We start from the raw sequence: 27,130 nt of genomic DNA on the forward strand, positions 1-27,130 counted from the left end.
GTTGCGGCGAGCGGGGGCTGCTCTTCGTTGCGGTGCAAGGGCTTCTCATCGCGGTGGCCTCTCTAGTTGCAGAGCACTGGCTCCAGGCGCGCGGGCTTCAGGAGTCGTGGCTCGCGGGCTCTAGAGCGCAGGCTCAGTAGCCGTGGCACACGGGCTCAGTTGCTCCACGGCATGTGGGATCCTCCTGGACCAGGGCCCGAACCCACGTCCCCTGCACTGGCAGGCGGACTCCCAGCCACTGCGCCACCAGGGAAGCCCTATTTGTAGACTTTTTAATGAGGGCTATTCTGATCGGTGTGAGGTGATACCTCACTGTAGTTCTGATTTGCATTTCTCCAGTAATTAGTGATATTGAGCATCTTTTCATGTGCTTTTTGGTCATCTGTATGCCTTCTTCAGAGAAATGTCTATTTAGATCTTTTGCCCATTTTCTGATTGGGTTATCTGGTTTTCTGATACTGAACTGCATGAGCTGTTTATATATTTTGGAGATTAATCCCTTGTCGTTTGCTTCATTTGCAAATATCTTCCCCCATTTTGAGGGTTGTCTTTTTGTTTTGTTTATGGTTTCCTTTGCTGTGCACTTTTAAGTTTAATTAGATCGCATTTTTTTTTGTTTTTATTTTCATTACTCTAGGAGGTGGATCAAAAAAGATCTTGCTGTGATTTATGTCAAAGAGTGTTCTGCCTATGCTTTCCTCTAAGAGTTTTATAGTGTCCAGCATTACATTTAAGTCTTTAATCCATCTGGAGTTTATTTTTGTGTATGGTGTTAGGGAGTGTTCTAATTTCATTCTTTTACAGGTAGCTGTCCAGTTTTCCCAGCACCACTTATTGAAGAGACTGTCTTGTCTCCATTGTATAGTCTTGCCTCCTTTGTCATAGATTAATTGACCATAGGTGAGTGGGTTTATTTCTGGGCTTTCTATCCTGTTCCATTGATCTATATGTCTGTTTTTATGCCAGTCCCATACTGTTTTGATGACTGTAGCTTTGTAGTATAGTCTGAAGTCGGGGAGCCTGACTCCTCCAGCTCCATTTTTCTTTCTCAAGATTGCTTTGGCTATTCGGGTCTTTTATGTTTTCATATGGATTTTGTGTTCTAGTTACATGAAAAATGTCACTGGTAATCTGACAGGGATTGCACTGAATCTGTAGATTGCTTTGGGGAGTATAGTTATTTTCACAATATTGATTCTTCCAATCCAAGAACATGGTATATCTTCCCATCTGTTTGTGTCGTCTTTGATTTCTTTCATCAATATCTTACAGTTTTCTGAGTACAGGTCTTTTGCCTCTTTAGGTAGGTTTATTCTTAGGTATTTTATTCTTTATGTTGCGATGGTAAATGGGATTGTTTCCTTAATTTCTCTTTCTGATCTTTCATTGTTAGTGTAAAAGAATGCACCCCAATGTTCACTGCAGCACTATTTCCAATAGCCAGAACATGGAAGCAACCTAAATGTCCAACAACAGAGGAATGGATAAAGAAAACATGGTACATATATACAGTGGAATATTACCGGCAATAAAAAAAGAACAAAGTAATGCCATTTGCAGCAACAGGGATGAATCCAGAGATTATCATACTGAGTGAAGTAAGTCAGACACAGAAAGACAAATATATGATATCGCTTATATGTGGAATCTAGAAAAAAAAGGGGGGTTACAAATGAACTTACAAAAACAGAAGTAGAGTCATGGATGTAGGAAACAAACTTACGGTTACAAGGGGATAAGAGTGGGGGAGGGATAAACTGGGAGATTGGGACCGACATATACACACAACTACATATAAAATACATAACTAATAATAATCTGCCATATAGCACAGGGAATTCTACTCAATACTCTGTAATTGCCTACATGGGAAAAGAATCTAAAAAAAAAAAAAAAAGGGCTTCCCTGGTGGCGCAGTGGTTGAGAGTCCGCCTGCCGATGCAGGGGACACGGGTTCGTGCCCCAGTCCGGGAAGATCCCACATGCCGCGGAGCAGCTGGGCCCGTGAGCCATGGTCGCTGAGCCTGCATGTCCGGAGCCTGTGCTCCGCAACGGGAGAGGCCACAACAGTGAGAGGCCCGTGTACCGCAAAAAAAAAAAAAAAAAAAAAAGTGGATATATGTATAGCTGATTCACTTTGCTGTACACCTGAAACTAATGCAATACTGTAAATCAACTATTCTCCAATAAAAATTTAAAAAAAAGAAAAGAAAAAATAAACAAATGGGACCTAATGAAACTTATAAGCTTTTGCACAGCAAAGGAAACCATAAACAAAATGAAAAGACAACCTATGGAGTGGGAGAAAATATTTGCAAATTAGGCAACCAACAAGGGATTAATTTCTAAAATATACAAACAGCTCATACAACTCATAACAAAAAAACAAGCAACCCAATCAAAAACTGGACAGAAGACCTAAATAGACATTTCTCCCAAGAAGACATACAGATGGCCAATAGGCAAATGAAAAGATGTTCAACATCACTAATTATTAGAGAAATGCAAATCAAAACTACAATGAGGTATCACCCCACACCAGTCAAAATGGCCATCATTAAAAAGTCTACAAATAATAAATGCTGGAGAGGTTGTGGAGAAATAGGAACCCTCCTACACTGTTTGTGGGAATGTAAATTGGTGCAGCCGTTATGGAAAACAGTATGGAGGTTTTTTGAAAAACTAAAAATAGAGTTACCACATGATCCTGCAATCCCATGCCTGGGTATATAACCAGAGAAAACTCTAATTTGAAAAGATACATGCAGACTGTCATACAGAGTGAAGTAAGTCAGAAAGAGAAAAACAAACATTGTATATTAACGCATATATGTGGAATCTAGAAAAATGGTACAGATGAACCAGTTTGCAAGGCAGAAATAGAGACACAGATGTAGAGAACAAACGTACGGATACCAAGGGGGGGAAAAGTGGGGCGGGGAGGGGATGAATTGCGAGAGGGACTGACATATATACACTAATATGTATAAAATAGATAACTAATAAGAACCTGCTATATAAAAAAAAAAATAAAATTCAAAAAAAGAAAACATGAAAATAAATAAATTTAAATAAATAAAAGATGCATGCACCCCAATGTTCACTGAAGCACTATTTACAATAGCCAAGACATGGAAGCAATCTAAATGTCCATCAACAGATGAATGGATAAAGATGTGAGATACACACACACACACACACACACACACACACACACACAATGAAATATTACTCAGCCATAAAAAAGAATGAAATAATGCCATATGCAGCAACATGATGGACCTAGAGATTATCATCATACTAAGTGAAGTAAGTCAGACAGAAAGACAAATACCATACAATATCACTTATATGTGGAATCTAAAATATGATACAAATGGACTTATTTGTGAAACAGAAACAGACTCACAGACAGGGAAAACAAACTTATGGTTATCAAAGGAGAAAGGGAGTGGGGGAGTGATAAATTAGGAGTTTGGGATTTACAGATACACACTACTATATATAAAATAAACAACAAGGTCCTACTGTATAGTACAGGGAACTACATTCAACATCCTGTAATAAACCATAATGAAAAAGAATGTAATTTGGGATTACTAATGGCCTATCTTGCTTATTTGGTATTTATGACATTCTACATTACATTTTTAGGAACAAACTTTAGTTACATATTCAACTAACACTCTTAAAAATTTTTTTTGCTATAGATCTTGTTTAAGTTTATTTTAATGCCCAGGTTATCATTAGCATATTGACTTACAAATGGTCAATTTTAAGACTTGTGTACAAACCCCTCTTGGTTCTAATGATAACATATAAAGAAAGACTAGGTTAACATCTAAAGCAGATGCTACAATAATAATTTAACATTTGAAAAAATAGCCAAGCTTTTCTTATTGGATGTTATAAAGCAGCACAGAGGAACTTACCTGCCCATGACCGGAATGTTGCTATGATTCCCATTTTACTTGCTAGAAACCTTGCTTCTCTGTCTTCTCTGTTGGGTGAGGTGGGGGGGGGGGGTCAAAGAAATTAAATGTTAAAATAAAAAGTGAGTTTTTCCTACCACTATATCAGAATAAGAGCTATCATTACTTAACATTTAAATATTTACATAGGAAATTCAACAATATATTAAAAGAAAATAAAGATCAGATCTACCTCAAAGCAAATTACCCAATTATGTACTGATCACACGTCCCCCCATTTAAAATTCACAACATCTTTTAAAACAAATTATAAATTCCGCTTTCCCACTGAGTTCTACTTTTCCTGCTCTTTCTGAAAACTATTCTTAGGTAGCTCATTAACACCTTTAATTGAGCATTAGAGACAACACCAGCCTGCTTAATAAGCATCTCTGTCAAAATACTGCCCCTTAGCAAAGAAAATTACCACATAAACCTCTTACTTTTACCACATGTATTCTCTTTACTTCAAAAATCTTGTCCCAAATTTATTTGAGCATTTCTACCAAGCAAGCTCAACAACTCAGATATTCACTGAGGTATTATTAAATAACTAGATATTATTATTGATCCATTTCTAAGCTCATTCAGGTTGTTGGCAGAATTCACTTCCTTGGTGTTATTCAACTGAGGTTTCTGTTTTCTTTCTGTCAGCTGGGGCCTACTACCAGCTACTTTCTTCTTTTATAACTGGTATCCAATCATCTCACTTGTTCCCTTCTACGTAATAGTTTATGACAATTAATTAACCAACAGTATTACTTACATTGTTAAACATATTCCATATATGGTCTACGGCCAGTTTTAATACTTAATAGCAACCTTGTACTCTTTATTTATGCCACCTCAACCATCTCTACCCTGTAAACAGTCCATTTTTTTTTCTGTGCCATCTTTTTTATTTCCCTAATGTTAAAGTTCTTAACAGTTGTGAGAATACAGAAATCCAGAGAACTGGGAAAGAAAAAAACAGAAGGGATAAAGAACAATGACAGAAAATCAAATTAAAGAATGGTAAGCAAGCAGATAGTTTACAAAAGAGAAATGAAAGTTAAAAACATCCCCCACACATACAAACCAACCACACTAAGCTCTGTGGTACTAATCAACATGACACTATAACAGAAACTAAAATGGGGAGGGGGGTTGGTGGAAGAAATGAGAATCAGACAACTGTGTGATTAAGCTTTTGGTGCTCCTTCTCTTAAAAATGTTTGTGACATACTTATACTGATTGCCTGGTAATCCAATCTCTAACCTATTTGATAAATTAGTAGTATTGTTAAAAAAAAAAAAAAAAAAACCACCCATTTCCTTATTCCCTAGCTATAATGTACTCATGCTCCAGAAACTGCCCATACTCCAGAAACTTAAGGAAAGCAAAGTATTGAACCAAACAGAAAAGAAAGGATTTTGGTGGAATGTACTCCCCCCTCCTCAACTCTAAAAAATATCCAGGTTCGTCTCTTGCTTATTCTGGTAGGCAGAATTCTAAAAATGCCCCTATCCTCTCAAGATTCTAGGTCTTAATCCCTGGGTCCCTGTGAATATGATATCATTGCCATGACTGTGATTATGTTTATGTTATATAGCCCGGCAGACCTTAAGATAGGGAGATCATCTGGTAGACTTGATCGAACTGGAGAGCTTTCTCTAGCTGGAGGCAGAAGAAAAAGGTCAGAGAGATTCAAAGCACAAAGATTCAAGGAATTCCTGCTGTGTTTGAAGATGGAGAGTACCATGTGCCAGGAAAAGAGGGTGGCCATTAGAAGCTGAGAGTAGGCCCCAGTTGACAGTCAGCAAGAAAACAGGAACTTCAGTTGTACAATAGCAAGGAAGTGAATTCTGCCAACAATCTGAGTGAGCCTAGAAATAAATGGCTTCTTCACCAGAACTTCCAGATAAGAACCATGCCAGACCTCTGACCTACTGAATTGTGAACTAATAAACTGATGTTATTTTAAGCTGCTATATTTGTAGTCATTTGTCATGCAGCAATAGAAAATGCATACATTCTTTATCAATAAAGAGCATGCCCAAGTGTGATAGGAGAAGCCAAGAAAGGGGCTTAAGAATCCCAATTCATAACTTAGTTAGCAAGAATAAGGTCTGAGAAGTCTTAAACAGAGAGCGACTATTCTAATTTCTTAGCTCAGGTCATGATATGTTAGCATGCAATGAGTCCACAGTGATGGAGGTGATTAAAGATATGAAACCACTATTTTTAATTCAAGAGAAAAAAGAAAAACAACAAAAATATGCCCATTTCACAATGTTCCCAAACTTAGTGAGGAATTTTTAAAACATACTATCTCTCAAAATAAGTGTGTCTACAATCCAACAATCCTACTATGCTACACCTGATAGCATATTTATTGGAACTGTGTCAGCGGCAAAATCTTCACAGACAAGTTCATTATTTGATCTATAAATCAATTTAAATAGTTATTCCAGAATACCTAGTGAACATGTTCATTTCTCTCCAGAAAAATTGAAAATTATCCTGCCTCATTTCTAGAAAATAATCTTTATCTCCTCTTACTTCCCTATGAACCTTACTCTCAAAATTCTACACAGTATATTTTTCTGCTTACTCAATTTAGGCCACTCTTCATTCTACTCACAATTAATTCCTTTAGTCTCTCAATGTAATTGCGCTAAAAACATGTACAATAGAAAAATTATTAAAGATCTAGGTTTCTACTCCTACCTATCTTACATTTTTTAAAATAAGAAACTAATTCCAAGTCTTTAAATATCCCGATGCTTACTTTTAATTTTTTAAACCACAGCTAATTATGAGAGAACTATAACTCCATGAAATAGGAAATTTACTTAAACTCATTTTTCTCTGGCTCTATGTACAATCAGGCAAATCTAAAAGTTTTAACAGTAACACGCATGGTACTTACTTAAGCTGTCCTTCAGCTGTATCTGGACTATGTCTGTAGTGAAAATCAGTATAGGGTGCTAAAATTCGCTAATAAAAAGAAAAGGGAAAAAAAGAAGAAGAAAAAGAGTCCTTATTATAAAATGTATTCTTCCTGTAACAAGCTAAAATTAATTCCACTTCTCTGTATCTCTAACTGGTACACTGCTTGAGAGACTTATTTCTTCAAACTCATCATCAAGGAATATATTTGAGTGATTTTTTTAAATGTACAAACTGAATTTCTGAACTTCTAAACTGACGTTTAACATACATATTAAGCAGTGCACAAATCATGAATGTGAGGTTTGATGGATTTTCTCAAACTAAGCACGTTCCCTATAATCCTCAAAGCCTCCTTATTCTCCCCTTCGTTCTCACCACAGGACTACTATCCTGATTTCTAACACTATGACTTGTTTTGCCTATTTTTGAACATTATTTAATTATTTTTACTTTATAAATTATGTTCATTTTGTTACTAGTATAAGGAAATCCAAATTATTTTTGTGTATTGCCCTTGTATATAGCAACCCTGTTAGGCTCACTCATTTTAGAACTTAAACCACTGTATCTCATTTACCAACCCCCCTGGCCCAGCCTTGTGCTGACTGCATTACTGTGGCCTGAATTTTAATTTTAAAATGATTTAAAATACCTAAGACATTACAAATATTGTTTTAGACAATCAGTAGTCTTTTATATTTTGTCATGTGTACGTTTTTTGCCACGCTTCATTCCTTCCTGCATTTCCTTGTTTGTCTCGGGTCATTTTCCTTTTAAGGATTCACTTTAACCTTCCTTTGAGTCTGTCTCATTTTCTTTTTATTATCTTTATTGGAGTATAATTGCTTTACAATGGTGTGTTAGTTTCTGCTTTATAACAAAGTGAATCAGTTATACATACACATATGTTCCCATATCTCTTCCCTCTTGCGTGTCCCTCCCTGCCACCCCTCTAGGTGGTCACAAAGCACCGAGTTGATCTCCCTGTGCTATGCGGCTGCTTCCCACTAGCTTTCTATTTTATGTTTGGTAGTGTATATATATCCATGCCACTCTCTCACTTTGTCACAGCTTACCCTTCCCCTTCCCCATATCCTCAAGTCCATTCTCTAGTAGGTCTGTGTCTTTATTCCTGTCTTACCCCTAGGTTCTTCATGACATTTTTTTGCTTAAATTCCATATATATGTGTTAGCATATGGTATTTGTCTTTCTCTTTCTGACTTACTTCGCTCTGTATAACAGACTCTAGGTCTATCCACCTCATTACAAATAGCTCAATTTTGTTTCTTTTCATGGCTGAGTAATATTCCATTGTATATATGTGCCACATCTTCTTTATCCATTCATCCAATGATGGACACTTAGGTTGTTTCCATCTCCTGGCTATTGTAAATAGAGCTGCAATGAACATCTTGGTACATGACTCTTTTTGAATTGTGGTTTTCTCGGGATATATGCCCAGCAGTGGGATTCCTGGGTCATATAGTAGTTCTATTTGCAGTTTTTTAAGGAACCTCCATACTGTTCTCCATAGTGGCTGTACCAATTCACATTCCCACCAGCAGTGCAAGAGTGTTCCCTTTTCTCCACACCCTCTCCAGCATTTATTGTTTCTAGATTTTTTGCATTCTGACTGGTGTGAGATGATATCTCATTGTAGTTTTGATTTGCATTTCTCTAATGATTAATGATGATGAGCATTCTTTCATGTGTTTGTTGTCAGTCTGTATATCTTCTTTGGAGAAACGTCTATTTAGGTCTCCTGCCCATTTTTGGATTGGGTTGTTTGGTTTTTTGTTACTGAGTTGCATGAGCTGCTTGCAAATTTGGAGATTAATCCTTTGTCAGTTGCTTCATTTGCAAATATTTTCTCCCGTTCTGAGGGTTGTCTTTTGGTCTTGTTTATGGTTTCCTTTGCTGTGCAAAAGCTTTTAAGTTTCATTAGGTCCCATTTGTTTATTTTTGGTTTTATCTCCATTTCTCTAGGAGGTCAGTCAAAGAGGATCTTGCTGTGATTTATGTCATAGAGTGTTCTGCCTATGTTTTCCTCTAAGAGTTTGATAGTTTCTGGCCTTACATTTAGGTCTTTAATCCATTTTGAGCTTATTTTTCCATGTGGTGTTAGGGAGTGATCTTATCTCATACTTTTACATGTACCTGTCCAGTTTTCCCAGCACCACTTATTGAAGAGGCTGTCCTTTCTCCACTGTACATTCCTGCCTCCCTTTATCAAAGATAAGGTGACCATATGTGCGTGGGTTTATCTCTGGGCTTTCTATCCTGTTCCATTGATCTATATTTCTGTTTTTGTGCCAGTACCATTATGTCTTCATTCCTGTAGCTTTGTAGTATAGTCTGAAGTCAGGGAGCCTGATTCCTCAAGCTCTGTTTTTCGTTCTCAAGATTGCTTTGGCTATTCGGGATCTTTTGTGTTTCCATAAAAACTGTGAAATTTATTTTTCTACTTCTGTGAAAAATGCCAGTGGTACTTTGATAGGGATTGCATTGAATCTGTAGATTGCTTTGGGTAGTAGAGTCATTTTCACAATGTTGACTCTTCCAATCCAAGAATATGGTGTATCTCTCCATCTATTTGTATCATCTTTAATTTCTTTCATCAGTGTCTTATAATTTTCTGCATACAGGTCGCTTGTCTCCTTAGGTAGGTTTATTCCTAGATATTTTATTCTTTTTGTTGCAATGGTAAATGGGAGTGTTTTCTTGATTTCACTTTCAGATTTTCATCATTAGTGTATAGGAATGCAAGTGATTTCTGTGCATTAATTTTGTATCCTGCTACTTTACCAAATTCATTGATTAGCTCTAGTAGTTTTCTGGTAGCATCTTTAGGATTCTCTATGTATAGTATCATGTCATCTGCAAACAGTGACAGCTTTACTTCTTCTTTTCCCATTTGGATTCCTTTCATTTCCTTTTCTTCTCTGATTGCTGTGGCTAAAACTTCCAAAACTATGTTGAATAAGAGTCGTGAGAGTGGGCAACCTTGTCTTGTTCCTGTTCTTACTGGAAATGCTTTCAGTTTTTCACCATTGAGGACGATATTGGCTGTGAGTTTGTCATATACTGCCTTTATTATGTTGAGGAAAGCTCCCTCTATGCCTACTTTCTGCAGGACTTTTATCATAAATGGGTGTTGAATTTTGTCGGAAGCTTCCCCTGCATCTACTGAGATGATCATATGGTTTTTCTCCTTCAATTTGTTACTATGGTGTATCATAGTGATTGACTTGCGTATATTGAAGAATCCTTGCATTCCTGGAATAAACCCCACTTGATCGTGGTGTATGATCCTTTTAATGTGCTGTTGGATTCTGTTTGCTAGTATTTTGTTGAGGATCTTTGCATCTATGTTCATCAGTGATATTGGTCTGTAGTTTTCTTTCTTTGTGACATCCTTGTCTGGTTTTCGTATCAGGGTAATGGTGGCCTCGTAGAATGAGTTTGGGAGTGTTCCTCCCTCTGCTATATTTTGGAAGAGTTTGAGAAGGATAGGTGTTAACTCTTCTTTAAATATTTGATAGAATTCGCCTGGGAAGCCTTCTGGTCCTGGGCTTTTGTTTGTTGGAAAATTTTTAATCACACTTTCAATTTCAGTGCTTGTGATTGGTCTGTTCATATTTTCTATTTCTTCCTGATTCAGTATCGGTACATTGTGCATTTCTAAGAATTTGTCCATTTCTTCCAGGTTGTCCATTTTATTGGCATGGAGTTGCTTATAGTAATCTCTCATGATCTTTTGTATTTCTGCAGTGTCAGCTGTTACTTCTCCTTTTTCATTTCTAATTCTATTGATTTGAGTCTTCTCCCTTTTTTTCTTGATGAGTCTGGCTAATAGTTTATCAATTGTGTTTATCTTCTCAAAGAACCAGCTTCTAGCTTTATTGATCTTAGCTATCGTTTCCTTCATTTCTTTTTCATTTATTTCTGATCTGATCTTTATGATTTCTTTCATTCTGCTAACATTGGGGTATTTTTGTTCTTCCGTCTCTAATTGCTTAGGTGCAAGGTTAGGTTGTATATTCGGGATGTTTCGGAACGTAGGATTGTATTGCTATAAACTTCCCTCTTAAAACTGCTTTTGCTGCACCCCATAGGTTTTGGGTTGTCGTGTCTCCATTGCCATTTGTTTCTAGGCATTTTTTAATTTCCTCTTTCATTTCTTCAGTGATCACTTCGTTATTAAGTAGTGTATTATTTAGCCTCCATGCGTTTGTACTTTTTACAGATCTTTTCCTGTAATTGATATCTAGTTTCATAGTGCTGTGGTCGGAAAAGATACCTGATACAATTTCAATTTTCTAAAATTTACCAAGGCTTGATTTGTGACCCAAGATATGATCTATCCTGGAGAATGTTCCATGAGCACTTGAGAAAAATGTGTATTCTGTTGTTTTTTGGATGGAATGTCCTATAAATATCAATTAAGTCCATCTAGTTTAATGTATCATTTAAAGCTTGTGTTTCCTTATTTTCATTTTGGATGATCGGTCCATTGGTGAAAGTGGGGTGTTAAAGTCCCCTACTATGAATGTGTTAGTGTCGATTTCCCCTTTTATGGCTGTTAGTATTTGCCTTATGTATAGAGGGGATCCTATGTTGAGTGCGTAAATATTTACAATTGTTATATCTTCTTCTTGGATCGATCCCTTGATCATTATGTAGTCTTCTCCTTTGTCTCTCGTAATACTCTTTATTTTAAAGTCTATTTTGTCTGATATGAGAATTGCTACTCCAGCTTTCTTTTGGTTTCCATTTGCATGGAGTATCTTTTTCCATACCCTTACTTTCAGTCTGTATGTGTCTCTAGGTCTGAAGTGGGTCTCTTGTAGACAGCATATATATGGGTCTTGTTTTTGTATCCATTCAGCCAGTCTGTGTCTTTTGGTGGGGGCATTTAATCCATTTACATTTAAGGTAATTATTGATATGTATGTTCCTATTCCCATTTTCTTAATTATTTTGGGTTTGTTATTGTGGGTCTTTTCCTTCTCTTGTGTTTCTTGCCTACTAGAGAACATCCTTTAGTATTTGTTGTAAAGCTGGTTTGGTGGTGCTGGACCCTCTCAGCTTTTGCTTCTCTGTAAAGGTTTTAATTTCTCCATCAAATCTGAATGAGATCCTTGCTGGGTAGAGTAATCTTGGTTGCAGGTTTTTCTCCTTCATCACTTTAAATATGTCCTGCCAGTCCCTTCTGGCTTGCAGAGTTTCTGCTGAAAGATCAGCTGTTAACCTTATGGGGATTCCCTTGTGTGTTATTTGTTGTTTTCCCTTGCTGCTTTTAATATGTTTTCTTTGTATTTAACTTCTAACAGTTTGATTAATATGTGTCTTGGTGTGTTTCTCCTTGGATTTATCCTGTATGGGACTCTCTGTGCTTCCTGGACTTGATTAACTATTTCCTTTCCCATATTAGGGAAGTTCTCAACTATAATCTCTTCAAATATTTTCTCAGTCCCTTTCTTTTTCTCTTCTTCTTCTGGAACCCCTATAATTCGAATGTTGGTACGTTTTATGTTGTCCCAGAGGTCTCTGAGACTGTCCTCTGTTCTTTCCATTCTTTTTTCTTTATTCTGCTCTGCAGTAGTTATTTCCACTGTTTTATCTTCCAGGTCACGTGCCCGTTCTTCTGCTTCAGTTATTCTGCTATTTTTCCCATCTAGAGTATTTTTAATTTAATTTATTGTGTTGTTCATCGTTGCCTGTTTCATCTGTCATTCTTCTAGGTCCTTGTTAAATGTTTCTTGCATTTTCTCTATTCTGTTTCCAAGATTTTGGATCATCTTTACTATCATTATTCTGAATTCTTTTTCAGTTAGACTGCCTATTTCCTCTTCATTTGTTAGGTCTGGTGGGTTTTTATCTTGCTCCTTCATCTGCTGTGTGTTTTTCTGTCTTCTCATTTTGCTTATCTTACTGTGTTTGGGGTCTCCTTTTTGCAGGCTGCAGGTTCGTAGTTCCCGTTGTTTTTGGTGTCTGTCCCCAGTGGCTAAAGTTGGTTCAGTGGGTTGTGTAGGCTTCCTAGTGGAGGGGACTAGTGCCTGTGTTCTGGTGGATGAGGCTGGATCTTGTCTTTCTGGTGGGCAGGTTCACGTCTGGTGGCGTGTTTTGGGGTGTCTGTGGACTTATGATTTTAGGCAGCCTCTCTGCTAATGGGTGGGGTTGTGTTCCTGTCTTGTTAGTTGTTGGGCATAGGGTGTCCAGCACTGTAGCTCGCTCGTCGTTGAGTGAAGCTGGGTGCTGGTGTTGAGATGGAGATCTCTGGGAGATTTTCACCGTTTGATATTATGTGGAGCTGGGAGGTCTCTTGTGGTCCAGTGTCCTGAAGTTGGCTCTCCCACTTCAGAGGCACAGCACTGACTCCTGGCTGCAGCACCAAGAGCCTTTCATCCACACGGCTCAGAATAAAAGGGAGAAGAAAGAGAGAGAGAGAGAGAGAGAGAGAGAGAGAGAGAGAGAGAGAGAGAGAGAGAGAGAGAGAGAGAGAAAGAGAAAGAGAGAGAAAGAAAGAAAGAAAGAAAGAAAGAAAGAAAGAAAGAAAAGAAAGAGAAAGAGAAAGAAAGAGGATAAAATAAAGCTATTAAAATAAAAAATAATTATTAAGAAAAAAATGTTTTTAGAAAGAAAAAAAAAAGGATAGAACCCTAGGACAACTGGGGAAAGCAAGGCTACACAGACAAAATCTAACACAGAAGCATGCACATACACACTCACAAAAAGAGGAAAAAGGGGGAAAAATAATATATCTTGCTCTCAAAGTCCACCTCCTCAATTTGGGATGATTCGTTGCCTATTCATATATTCCACAGATGCAGGGTACATCAAGTTGATTGTGGAGCTTTAATCTGCTGCTTCTGAGGCTGCTGGGAGAGATCTCCCTTTCTCTTCTTTGTTTGTACAGCTCCCAGGGTTCAGCTTTGGGTTTGGCCCTGCCTCTGCATGTAGGTTGCCGGAACGCATCTGTTCTTCACTCAGACAGGACGGGGTTAAAGGAGCAGCTGCTTCGGGGGCCCTGGCTCACTCAGGCCGGGTGGAGGGAAGGGTGCGGATGCGGGGCCTGCCTGCAGTGGCAGAGGCCAGCGGGACGTTGCACCAGCCTGAGGCACGCCGTGAGTTCTCCCAGGGAATTTGTCCCTGGATCCCGGGACCCTGGCAGTGGCAGGCTGCACAGGCTCCCCGGAAGGGAGGTGTGGAGAGTGACCTGTGCTCGCACACAGGCTTCTTGTTGGCGGCAGCAGCAGACTTAGCGTCTCATGCCCGTCTCTGGGGTCCGCGCTGCTAACCGCGGCTCGCGCCTGTCTCTGGAGCTCCTTTAAGCAGCGCTCTTAATCCCCTCTCCTCGCGCACCAGGAAACAAAGAGGGAAGAAAAAGTCTCTTGCCTCTTCGGCACGTCCAGACATTTTCCCGGACTCCCTCCTGACTAGCCGTGGTGCACTAACCCCCTGCAGGCTCTGTTCACGCCACCAACCCCAGTCCTCTCCCTGCGCTCCGACCAAAGCCCGAGCCTCAGCTCCCAGCCCCGCCCGCCCCGGCGGGTGAGCAGACAAGCCTCTCGGGCTGGTGAGTGCCGGTCGGCACCAATCCTCTGTGCGGGAATCTCTCAGCTTTGCCCTCCGCACCCCTGTTGCTGTGCTGTCCTCCGCGGCCCTGAAGCTCCCTGCCTCCGCCACATACAGTCTCCGCCCGCGAAGGGGCTTCCTAGTGTGTGGAAACTTTTCCTCCTTCACAGCTCCCTCCCACTGGTGCAGGTCCCGTCCCAATTCTTTTGTCTCTGTTTATTCTTTTTTCTTTTGCCCTACCCAGGTACGTGGGGAGTTTCTTGCCTTTTGGGAGGCCTGAGGTCTTCTGCCCGCGTTCAGTAGGTGTTCTGTAGGAGTTGTTCCACGTGTAGATATATTTATGGTGTATCTGTGCGGAGGAAGGTGATCTCCATGTTTTACTCTTCCGCCATCTTCCTGTACTCTGTCTCATTTTTTAAAAAACAATAAATATTTATTATCTCACAATATTTCTGCGAGTCAGGAATCTAGAAGAGTTTAATTGTGCAGTTATGGCTCAGGGTGCCTCATAAAATTGTAGTCAAAATATTGATCAGGGCTGCAGTCATCTCAAGACTTGACTGAAGCTGTAGAATCTGCTTCAAGATGGTTTACTCACAACGTGCTAATTGTTGGCACAAGGTCTCAGTTCCTTCCCACGTGTGCCTCACCATAGGCTGCTTTACTGTCTTCATGACATAAAGGCAAGGAATCGAAGAAAGAATAGTGTTTCTTTAAATTTCTTTGGGTCGTTTTTCTTTAGTCTATAAAATCTTTATTTTACCTTTGTTTTTGAAAGACATTTTCTCTAGGTAGGTTGACATTATTTTCTTTCTGCACTCTAAATATGCCATTCTACTGTCTTCTGGTTCCATTATTTCTGTTGGGAAATCAGCTGTCAGAGTTGTTCCTTTGAAAGTAGAGTCTTTTATCTCAAGCTGATTTTAAGATTTTTATTTATCTTGGTTTTTGACAACCTTACCATGATGTGTGTACATGTTGTTTTCTTTGTATTATCTTGAGTTTTCTGAGCTTTATGAAGTTTCATCAGTTTTAGAAACAAAAGTTTTGACCACTGCTTCTTTGGATATCTGCTTCTGCTCATTTTCTCTCTCTTCTCCAAAGACAACAATTATGTTTTATCCCTTTTGTTATGTTCATTTCTTTTCTCTTCCCCTGCCCCCAATGTTTTACTTGATATTTTTATTGACTTTTATTTCAATTTACTAATGATATCTTCTCATCCAAAATGGATTTTTAATTTCACTGAGTTCAGAATTTCAGGTTTTATATTTTTCTGTACTAGTTCCATTTGATTCATTTTGCACACTGCAATTATATGGTGAAATTCTCCATTATTTCATCTATTTTCTTCTTCTCCATTTTCCTTAACAAGTTAATCATGCTTGTTTTAAAGTCTTTTCCCTCTAGCTGTAATATCTGGATCACCTGTAGACATGCTTCTATGGAATTTCTTTTCTTCTGAGTTTTCAGTTACATAGTCATGTCTTTTTGTATGACACTCAATCATATTTCTGACTGAATGTCAGACACTGTAAATTTTATTAAAGGTTCCAAGTGATGTTATCTCCATCAGAGACGGTTTATCCTTTCCTCTTTTAGTCAGGTAGATTAAAGGGACTGATGAGCTTATCCTAGTCACCAACTGAGTTAAATTGAGACTATGCTGCAATTTTGTTAAGATTTGAGTGTACCTCTGGTTTTCTTGTGTTTCTAAAGTATGGATCTCCAAAACTTTCAAGAGACTTTAGCAAGTTTTTTTTTTTTTCTCCTTAGCAGTGAGATATTGGGGATTTTTTCTACACACTTCATAAGTTTTGAACTTAGATCTTTAGGCACTCATCCACAATTACTTCAGAATTTGGGACATGTCAAGAACAGGAAATCAGCTATGAAATACCCAGTTTGCTACTTGAATACTACATAACTGCCAAAAGCTGTTCTGATTTTTCAGGTCCTAGGAAAAGCGTACCAGGATTTTCAGCTTCTAATTATGTCCTGATCAGTAAGTCATCCCAGGGAAAAAAAGCAACTGCACATAATCAGTGTAAATTCACTACTTCTTAGAGGCCTTTCCACTTCTGCCCATGACCCCCCTTCCTGGGAGGCCTCTGTGTCCTATGCACAGGAGACCATAGCCTATTCCACTGTGTTTTCCTCAGTGGAAACATTTTAACTTCTGCTCTCCACAGATTCTTATCTCAGCAAACTTCTAGAAGGGTAAATCAGACTTGATCTGGGGGCTTCTCACATCTCAAGGCTTGTCACTCCACATACACATATGCTTGCCAAATAGTCTGGTCTTCTACCTAGGCCTAGGTCATATTCTTAACCTCTAGCCTGTGGCCTAAATCTACAGTGCCCTCAAGGGCATCTCTAGATTTTTCACTCCCTCTGGTCCTTATTGCTTTCACAGCTCTATACTGCTTTAAATATATGATTTCCATAATTATTCAACTTTTCTAGTTTTCCATAGCAGATGCTATGAACTACACTATCCTACTCTGAAGTTTAAAAAATACATTGTTTTTAAACTTTACTATAAAAAATTAAAATTACAATTTTACAATCCTTACTGACTGCTTATTCTAATAACATTATCATATTAAATGTACCTTTTTTTTTTCCTGTGTGAGGTCAAAATATATTACAGATTATAGAAATAGAAGCCAGGGTAAATTTTGAAAGGGATTTTTTTTTTTTAACAGAAGAAAGATTTGGGCCTAATGAGACAGTAGCAATGAAAATAGCTCCTTTGTATGTGGAAAAGAAAAACCAAAGTTATCAAGTTAGAGTGAAAATTTATAAATATAATTAATAAAACTGAGGACAATATTCTTGTAACAGCAGACTCTAGGATGAAGATAATGATAAAGTAGAAGATGATAATGATTAATATCCAAGGCAATCAGTATTTATTGAATACTTATTATGTGCCAGGTACTAAATAAAACATTTATGTAGATTAGAATGAATATATGTAAAGCACCTGGAAATATTGCCTAACTCATTATAAGCTTTACAAGGGTGTTAGTTGCTGCTATTACTACTACTACTATTATTATAGTATTTATTCTTCACAATAATTCTTTAAGGTAAAAAATCATGACTTTTATTTTACCTAGGAAAAAATGGGTCCAAGAGAGGCTAATAACTTGCCCCAAATCATAAAGCTAGTAGGATACAGAACAAAAAACCAAAACCAGATCTGTATAGCCCGAAGTCTATGCTCTCAATCACTATGATACCTTAGGGGGATCTTGTTAAGGAAAAAAAGAACATTTGTGGCTTTAAAGAACTTATGCAAATATAGTCGTGTACTTAAATATCTACCATATTCTTTTTGAGTTTTTTTCATTTACACAAAGGCTTTGCTAATCTGCTGCACAATTATATAGGAATAAAAACCAGGCCTATACACAATATCTTCCTTTATTGCAATCATCTCTCCAATCTTAAAATATCATTTTCTCCACTTGATAAATAAAAAAGTTAAATCGAAATACACTGTAAAATATCAAAAATGCCAGCTTATTCCAACTGGATTCCCATGAATAATGTATTTAAAATCACTTATTAAGGAGAATATTGTACCTAAATTTGTTAGTTAATGATACAGGCTAATGTCAATTTTATAATCTCAAAATATTTCTAGTAGCCCTAATAAAACCAGAACTATAACATTTAAGACAAGTTTCATAAAATGATTTAAACAGGCAAAGTAGGGAACAATAAATCTTTTGTAATTTGCATAATTTCATACCCAAAAAAAGCCTTGGTTTAAACTTACTCTGAATGATATCTGCAATGGACAACAATGTAATACATTCACACAAATAAACTATAAGAGTACATTTTGTGGTAACTCCCTGGTGGTCCAGAGGTTAGGACTCCATGCTCTTACTGCCGAGGGCCCAGGTTTAACCCCTGGTCAGGGGAACTAAGATCCCACAAGCCATGGGGCATGGCCAAAAATGAGGGGAAAAAAAAAAGAATACAGTTTGTGATAATTCTGTTCCAACCTCTACCACATACTTATTATAGAAAAGGGCATATGGTAGCCTTACTATTTTAGACCAACTGTAAAAAAAAAAAAAAACTGAATTAGTAAAAAAAAAAAAGAAATTGTAGAGTATTTTAAAAAAGATATGTATTCTATTTCTTTCAGTTATATGTGGTCTTTAGTTGCCAACAAGTGTCTCCAAGTTCAGAGAGTTTTAGCATGGTTTAATAAATAAATAGTATATAATTAGCAGGAGCTATTCACACACAATTAACATACTATAGTCCTTAAAAAGAAATGGTCTTCTTAAATAAATATGTAAATGTCTATGAAACCTTACTTGTGCTCTAATTTGCTCAGTCAAGTTTTCATAGATTATAAAAAAAAATAAACTTCACTTTACATGTTGATGAAATATTCTTGAGAATTTTTTCAATTCAGTCCAAATTGAATGAGCTATAAAATACTGCTGGGATAAGCCAAGCTTATTAGTTAATTTAGGTTTAATAATTAATGCTGTGCTGCATATTAACTTTAAAATTTCAAAGTAAGAGTATGTATTTAAAGTCATATTTTAAAACTAGAAAGAATATTAAAGTTCCTACCTCTAATTCTACATCAGCTCGTACATACTGTCGGGTCTTTGGATGATTAAGGAGGTGTAAAATTGTAGTAATGAGAGCCTCATTTATTCGACTTAATTGGCAATCGATCACATTTTTCAAGATGGTGTTTAGTCCACCTCGAAGGGCCACCACCTCTGGATTCTGAAGTGCTAAAATAAAAAAGAAAAACTTAATATATTATATAGGGGATAATTAATAAAATGTAATCAGAAATCTGGGATTTTAATACTTAATTTGCTTTCTGACTTGAAAAACTTTCCAGTCAATGACATTTAAAAGGACACGTGGATAAATTACCTAATAAGAGTCACTGAATATACTTTCCAAAACTCTGATTTGTTTCTTAATGTCTCTGAACTTTTTCATACCTTTTGTTCATGTTTTACTGACTGGTTCTTCTTTCCTATCAATTGCAAGGAGTTCTTTATATAATGGGAATATTAGCCTTTTATCTGTTTCAAATCTTTTATCTGATTTGTAACTTAACTTTAGATTTTAGGCTCAGAAACTCCTCCCTTACTTCAAATATCAGGCATTTTCTCTGTATGCACGCACACCCATGTGTGTGTTTTAAATGAGTTCATGATTAACATTTCAGTTTTCAATCTGTCAGGAAACAGACTTTGGCTTAATATTGATAAGCTCATTTTTTCCCAAATATTTATTCAACTATCCCAGCATGCTTTCCAAACAGATTTTCATACTTTTGATATACTGAAGTCTTCTATGTATCAGGGTCTGCAACCCTTGATTCTTTTTCATTTTTTTCTCTCTTAATAAGCCAGCTTAACTTTTTTAAAATATGAGAAAAAAATCTTTGCCTTCTCCTCCATTTAGTCTTTTTCAAAAATGTTTTTTTTTCATAGTTGAATTTTTCCTGTTTGTTCTGGTTGAACTTTAGATTTAGGTTTCTTCTCCATTTTTTCTAAATTGAGGTATAATTACTTACAGTAAAATACACAGATTTTAATGGTACAGTTCAATAAATTCTGAACAATATCTATACCCCTGTAACCAATACCTCAATCAAGGTATAGCACTTTCATCATCCTAGAAAGTTCCTTCACACCACTTTTCAATCAGTCTCCCTCCACAACAAAGGCAACAAATATTCTCATTTCTACCTATAGATTAGCTCTGCCTTCTTGAAAATCAATTAAACAAATTGAAAAGTACCCCCTAAACACACACACACGTCTTCCACATTTCTTATTTTTATTTGTTATATATAGTTTTCTTGTCTACTTTGCAAATAGTATCATTTTTTTCCATTATATTTACTGATTATTGCTTAAACACAAAATAAATCGATTAAATCTATATTTTCAGGTTTCCACTGTACTGAATTACTGAAGTTGTTCTTCAGTTGATTCAGAGTTTTCTAGATATATCATCTACTATGTATGATGCCTTCTTTCCAATATGTAAAACTCATTTATTATTTTGTCTTGCTAACCTGGTTAAAATGCTAATTAAGAGCTTTTAAAATGATGTAGTATTTGTAGAGATCCACTATTAAGAATATGATTGGTGGACTTCCCTGGTGGCTTAACAGTGGTTAAGAATCCGCCTGCCAATGCAGGGGACATGGGTTCGAGTCCTGGTCTGGGAAGGTCCCACATGCCACCGAGCAACTAAGCCCGTGCGCCACAACTACTGAGCCTGTGCTCTAGAGCCCGTGAGCCACAACTACTGGGCTCGCATGCCACAACTACCGAAGCCCATGTGCCTAGAGCCCATGCTCCGCAACAAGAGAAGCCACTGCAATGAGAAGCCCACGCACTGCAAGGAAGAGTAGCCCCCGCTCGTCGCACCTAGAGAAAACCTGCGCTCAGCAACGAAGACCCAACGCAACCATAAATAAATAAATAAACAAATTTATTAAAAAAGAGTATGAGTGGTGATTTGAGATGAATATTCTACAATGTTAACATAGTAGCATTCTAATTATTTCATTTTATGTATGCGTGTATTTGTGTGTATGTGCATATCTGTGTGTTTATGTATATAAAATGCTAGTTTCATTTAAATTAAAATTGGTAAATTTCCATATTTTTAATGCTCTCAATTAGATTATACTATATGAGAATTATTTGTTCCTTGAAACAATTTTTTTAAGACAAAACTAACTAAATGACTCTTTTTGGAGGCAATTAATTCATCAAGTACTTCTATGGTTTTTGATCCATCACGTGTTCTACTCTTTTGAGTCAAATGGATATTAAAATTTTCTCTGAAAACCCATTCATTTCAATAAGATTTTCAAATATATAAAAAAATTATCTAATTTTTAAAACTATTAATTCTCTTTCTCATTCTATTAATCTTTTCTCTGACTTTTGCATTTTTCAAACAATAGTGTATGTTTGCCTGTGTATCATTTTTTTCTTCTTCCATTAACACAGATTAGATTAAATAATCTATCTTGTTCTCTAAGACTCAGAATCATTATTGCTTTCCTCCTGCTTATGTTAAAATTTATTTTTTTCTTCTTTTCTTCTTTTTCTATTTCTTGGGTTCGCTCACTTATTTTCATTACTTTTTGCTTAATTATAAAAGCATCTTATAGTGAGACGTTAACTCGAGTATATAACTTTCCAGGCATCTCATACATTGACATGTAGTCAAATTTTTATTATTTTTCAGAATTTCCTTAATCAAATTTCTGACTTTTTCTCTAAATCAACAGGTATTGTAGACAGTATTTTTAGACTCTCAATGATAAGGCTTGGCTCTTTTGTTTCTTTAAACTTTTGTTATTCATTTATTTATTATATCAAGAGTGAATGTAACCTATACCACTTCTGCTTTTGGTGGGGAAAAATATTATCTTCTCTTGTCATTAAAAATTATATTTCTTTGGTTATAAGTGAGGTTGAACTTTTAAAATACTTTGACTAGCCATGCATTTCTTTGAGAATTACTTATTTTTCCTACTGATCTGTATATAAGTAAGTTCTTTACCTGTCATGGTAAAGAACTTATTTATTACATTTATTTTTTTCTTTGTTCTGGTACTACATGTTTTCTTATCTCCTTATAATAAAATCTACAGCTGCTGAAATCTGTTTGATTTCTTTTGATAATTCAAAATTCCTTTTCCTTACGTGATCAGATAGTCATCCATTCCCCCCCCTATATTTTCCCCATTTAACTCTTAAATCCTTTTTCATTTAGAATTCTTTTTTAATGTAGAGTGAATTGTTGTTTTGCACTCACATCAAGATACAATGTGGTTAATTAATGTCTGAGAGCCAGACTTTAAGAGATTTTATTCTAATTACTGGAATCTGGACAATTCGTATATATTAAATTTCATGATGAGTAAAACTTTAAAATTTATAGAATTTTAATGTCACTTTGAAATGATTTGTTAAACAACAAGTCCACTACTTCCTTATCAGGAATGTCCTACTTTTTCATATCTTTTTACCAATACCTAAAGAATTAATGTATTAAAGGCATTAAAAAGTGTTATATATTCTTTCTAAAATACTACATTTTCATTACTCAAAGAAAATTCTGACCTAGTTCACAGATAATGGCAATGCATGCTCGAACCATTCTGTCTCTTTCTTGGAGTCCATCATTTCCAACTGCTATTAATGAGTTGGCCACAGAGCTAGGAAACAAGGAAGCATTCACAGTAATCATCTGTAACAGGGAGAAATCAGAAAAAGAAGTTACTTCATAATGCATTTTTCAAACCTATTTTATTCAGACTGAAGTGTTTAAGACCGTAGAATATTTATAAGATCCAGGCACTAATTTTAATCTTCTCCTTCAAATGAACATGTCAAAGGACTAATATAACTAATAACTGATGCAATAAATGTTAATAATCATTACCATGGAAAAAAGTGTTGGCTTTTTTTCCCTAATAGTCCAGACTATAAATTAGTTGACTACCAAGATATAACGTTTCTGAGATTCTAAGCTCCTCTAGGATAGGAACTCTATTTTAAAGAACTTTTCAGTAACTAGACAAAGTAAATCAGTGGTGACAACAGCTGCAAACATACTACTGTACTACTACATTCCTGACTCCTTCCCCATTTATTATCACCACTACATCCTATCAATTTACCTCATTAACTCAACTCTTTCCACCATCAAACTCTGACTTGGGTCCTCATTCTTACTTTGATTGCTGCAACTGATGTCTCATCATCTCCCTATGTCTCTTACTTGTTGCTATACTGAAAGGCAAACTTAATAATCCATAATCTATTTTTTTTGAAGTCCCCATTTTCTTTGTGGTTGTTATGGGGACTGCCCTCAGCTCTTAGAGGTTGCCCTCAGGTCCCTGTCATGGGCAGCTCACTTACGGTTATTTGCTACTTCAAGGCAGGCAGCAGTTTCTCCATAATCTATTTTTAATATTTCAAAAACTGTGATGGAAACAGTATGTCTCTGGTGACAAAAACTTTTGTCGAATCTCATTTTAAATGAAAAGTTTAATTGGCAATAACATATTTGGAATACTGAAAACAGATAACATGTATCTTCAGTTTGGAAAACAGAAAGAAAAATTATGTAGTTAATTACTCTTTAATAAATAGAAGACTATTTGGTAGATGAAGTATTTCAAAATAGCAGGTCCTTGGAGTGGGAGTAGAAGAAAATGTTTTATTCTGTTTGGGTAGTGATAAATACTGGGGATAATTAATCTGTCCTGGGTGTTACTATTTATAATCCTGTTGAAAAATAAGACTTATACTCTGACAAAATTAGGGGACACAATATAACTAAACTAATATCCAGTTAAATCCTATAGAGGTTCAAAGGAGAGATCTATATTGGATAGAGTACTTGTAAATGGTTTACATCATTTAAGCAGCATTATGTGATATGACAAGTTTCAAATGAAATTATAGAATACTGTTCCACAACCATAAAATAGATGTCTAATAACCTTAGAATCTACAAAAACTTACACATTTGTTTCTAAACAGTATTTTTCATTACTCAAAAATGTTGGAGAAGAAAGAAGAGGAAAGGGAAAAGAGGTATAAGAAACTGATCTTCCTCAGTGAGAAAATTCTAACTTCTTATGATATTAATTTATATTTTAATACTTATTGATCTATTATTATACTTACAAGGGGCTTGTAAGAAAAATTCCCAAGACAATAAGACGTATGTAATGTATTTTAAAAAGAGTTGGCTAGAAGCCAGACCAACCGGCTTCCAGGGCCAAATCTGCCATTAATAAACTGTTACCTTGGCAAACCAATCCTCTCTGTGCCTTAGTTTCCTCATTTGTAAATGAGGATGTATAGGATCCGATGATTTCTAGAATTTCAAGTGTAAAATTCTATTCTATGAATCTCAAGTGTAGAGCTATGAAATGGATATCAGTAATTTAAAGTTTTTACAAGTGAAATCACTCTTGTTATTTTTCAGGGAAAATATACACAAAGAAACTCTTAAATTCTGTGTAAATCAGAGAATACTTTTCTTGTAAATCAGTGAGTAATCAATGAGGGAAAAGTCATAGAATTTAGTCTCTGCTGAAATAAAAGTTTAATCATCTTTTTTGCATGATAGAACAGACATATATAAAACAAATCAAAGATCATAAGTAGGTAATAAATTTGTAGAACTGCTATAAAAGAATGAGAGAAACACTGAGTTCTCTAAGGGAAATATTTAAAATTTCAGCTGAGACTGCAAGATGAATATAATATAGAAAGGGGTGGAAATGAGAAGAATAGGATAGAAGCAGTGATCAAAGCAGTGGTGGAGGGCAGCTTGTCTACACATAAAATGGCATAATGAGATGGGTCATAATTGGTTGCCCCAAAAGTGGGCTCTGAATGGCAAGATAAGCAGGTTGTGCTTAATACCAAAAGGATTTGTGGGCCAGTGTAGGTTTGGAAATTTGGAGAACTGGGCTTTTCATGCTGGCTTTGACAATATCTTGCTGTGTATCAAGGGCAAGTGATTCCTTTAAATGAATCCCTTTCAGCTACAAAAAAAAAAAAAAATCTGTGATATATTAATCTCATATTGCATGAATATAGAAATGATATATGAAGAAAATAATGGCTTAATTAGGCAGGCAGTAAGAAAACTTTAAGTTGGATAAAGAGTAGCAAGAGCTGACTAGTGTGAAAATAATACAGATAATGAGAGAGACAAGAATCAGGAAGGATTGCCTGGATTAGAGCAAGAAAGAGACATGAAAAAATCAGAGACATTGAAAAAAAACCAAGCAAACAAACAATATCTCCTAAATGAATGAAATAGGTGAAAGAGAAGAAAAAGTAACATAGTATTCCTTAATTATTCATAAAGCAAGTTATCCTAAAGCAACAAATGTTTTTGCTTTTCCTTTAAAAAACATTATTACTTTCACAGAAAATTTTAAAACTGTTCTGAACGCATACAAAGAACCCACAGTGACCTAGCAATTATATTATTAACATTAATTTCTACTAGCTCAGGGGCCAAAATGTTGCTGGAAAAAAAGAAATATGTGCTTCAATTGTTAAAAGTATTAGTGAAATTATAGTTCCTCTGGCCAATAGAGGCCACTGTTCATTCAGCAACCTTGCTTTCCCTTTTACTCTGTTTTTAGCTAACCCAAGGAGGAATCCTGTGACATAACTCTACCTTTGAGCCTGTATTTTACCACCAGGTACAAGCAGTTTTCCCGCCCTTGAATCCACAAATGATATCTGCCTTCTTCAAAAGATAACAAAATAAAATTACGTTTTTGTTATGGCATTTCTGAATTGTTTCAAGGGTCTGTTTATTTTTACCGGGCTATTTTATAAATTACACTGTAACTTGTACAAAACATTGTACAAAACAGAAATAAAATATTTAGTGAATAATTCAAAGAAGCTGAATTTAATTTAATCCATTTGGGGTTCTTTTTTCATCTGAACGCAGTTTCTAAGGCAGCAACTCTCAAAGTGTGGTCCAGAAAACTGAGGGTCCTGACGATATTTTCAGATTCTGCAAAGTGAAAACTATTTTCATAGTAATTCAAAGACATTATTTGTCTTTTTCACTCTCACAAGTACATATGGAAGTTTTCCAGAGGCTCCACTGCATGTGAAATCACAAGAGACTGAATACAAAAGCAAATATGACAATCCAGGTATCTTCTATCAGGACAAACACTACAGAAATTTGTATAAATCTAAAATAATGCCACTCTACTCATTAACTTTATTTTTGGAAAATATAGTTATTTTTATAAAAATATGTTATTTATGTTTACTTGTAATGAGTTTATTTTTTAATATGTTAATATATTTTTTAATTTCTCATTTTTAATTCCTAGTATGATAAATACTGACATATATATAACTCAAATAACCAAAGAGTTATTCTAGGTTCTTCAGAAACAAATTTTGTTTTCTTATCTTGAATTCTCAAAATCATGCAGAAGAGGTTGTACGTATAAGTAAAAATCATAAACCTAATTTTTATATTTAAATATGAAGAGTCAAATCACGGTGCCAACATAACAATTTACCCTATAACAAACATTTTTTAAATCTATCTCCAATATCACTCTTAACTAGAACTGCAAACTTCTTTTAAGACAACTCATCCATTTACTTCTTCCTTACTATGCTCACCTGTGGGTACTATTACTAACCATAAGCTGAACAACTGGAAGAAAAGGAAAAAGAGGAGATCTAGTTAATGCACAAACTCAACAGTCTGCAATTCTGGAGCATGCACTGTATTCAAAGGTGGGAAAAAAGGAGAAGAGCTAAAAAAGTTAACTGTTAAATAATCTTAGATGTTTTTACATTAAAACAAACATACACTGCATCAGTTTTATGAATTTTTAAGATGAAACATGATACTTTATGATGAAACATGATAAAATTCTTACACAAACTGTACCCTAACCAAATTAACTCTCAGTTTACTCTATTCCTCTGCCATTAGGGCATCACATCACATTAAATAACAATAAAAAAAACTCATGGAAGGCCTCTCTCATTAGAAGCAGTATGGATTATCCTCAACACCCTCTCTTGGAGAGTT

At 35.9% G+C, this 27,130-nt stretch overlaps 1 protein-coding gene across 8 annotated transcripts in view; it reads right to left on the minus strand.

Moving 5' to 3' along the window:
- The window catches only part of RICTOR (RPTOR independent companion of MTOR complex 2), a 140,487-nt gene that overhangs the window by 46,459 nt on the left and 66,898 nt on the right, over positions 1–27,130 (minus strand). For 7 of the 8 annotated variants that reach the window (XR_016392628.1, XM_089908791.1, XM_022598801.3 and 4 more), the window contains exons 7-10: positions 22,642–22,768; positions 19,094–19,263; positions 6,884–6,951; positions 3,933–4,000 (exon numbers count right to left, since the gene is read on the minus strand). Coding sequence is in view for 7 of the 8 variants with exons in the window: in XM_089908791.1 (XP_089764917.1) it covers positions 3,933–4,000; positions 6,884–6,951; positions 19,094–19,263; positions 22,642–22,768 (433 nt within the window). In the remaining variant the exon portion in view is untranslated. Of the gene's footprint in view, positions 1–3,932; positions 4,001–6,883; positions 6,952–19,093; positions 19,264–22,641; positions 22,769–27,130 lie in introns of those variants that run through there. The other variant, XM_089908792.1, reaches the window with a different exon arrangement.

Source organism: Delphinapterus leucas, chromosome 3 (assembly GCF_059928025.1).
Source record: "Delphinapterus leucas isolate spDelLeu-1000000601 "Yukka" chromosome 3, BTC_Dleu_Yukka2, whole genome shotgun sequence".
Classification (NCBI taxonomy): domain Eukaryota; kingdom Metazoa; phylum Chordata; class Mammalia; order Artiodactyla; family Monodontidae; genus Delphinapterus; species Delphinapterus leucas.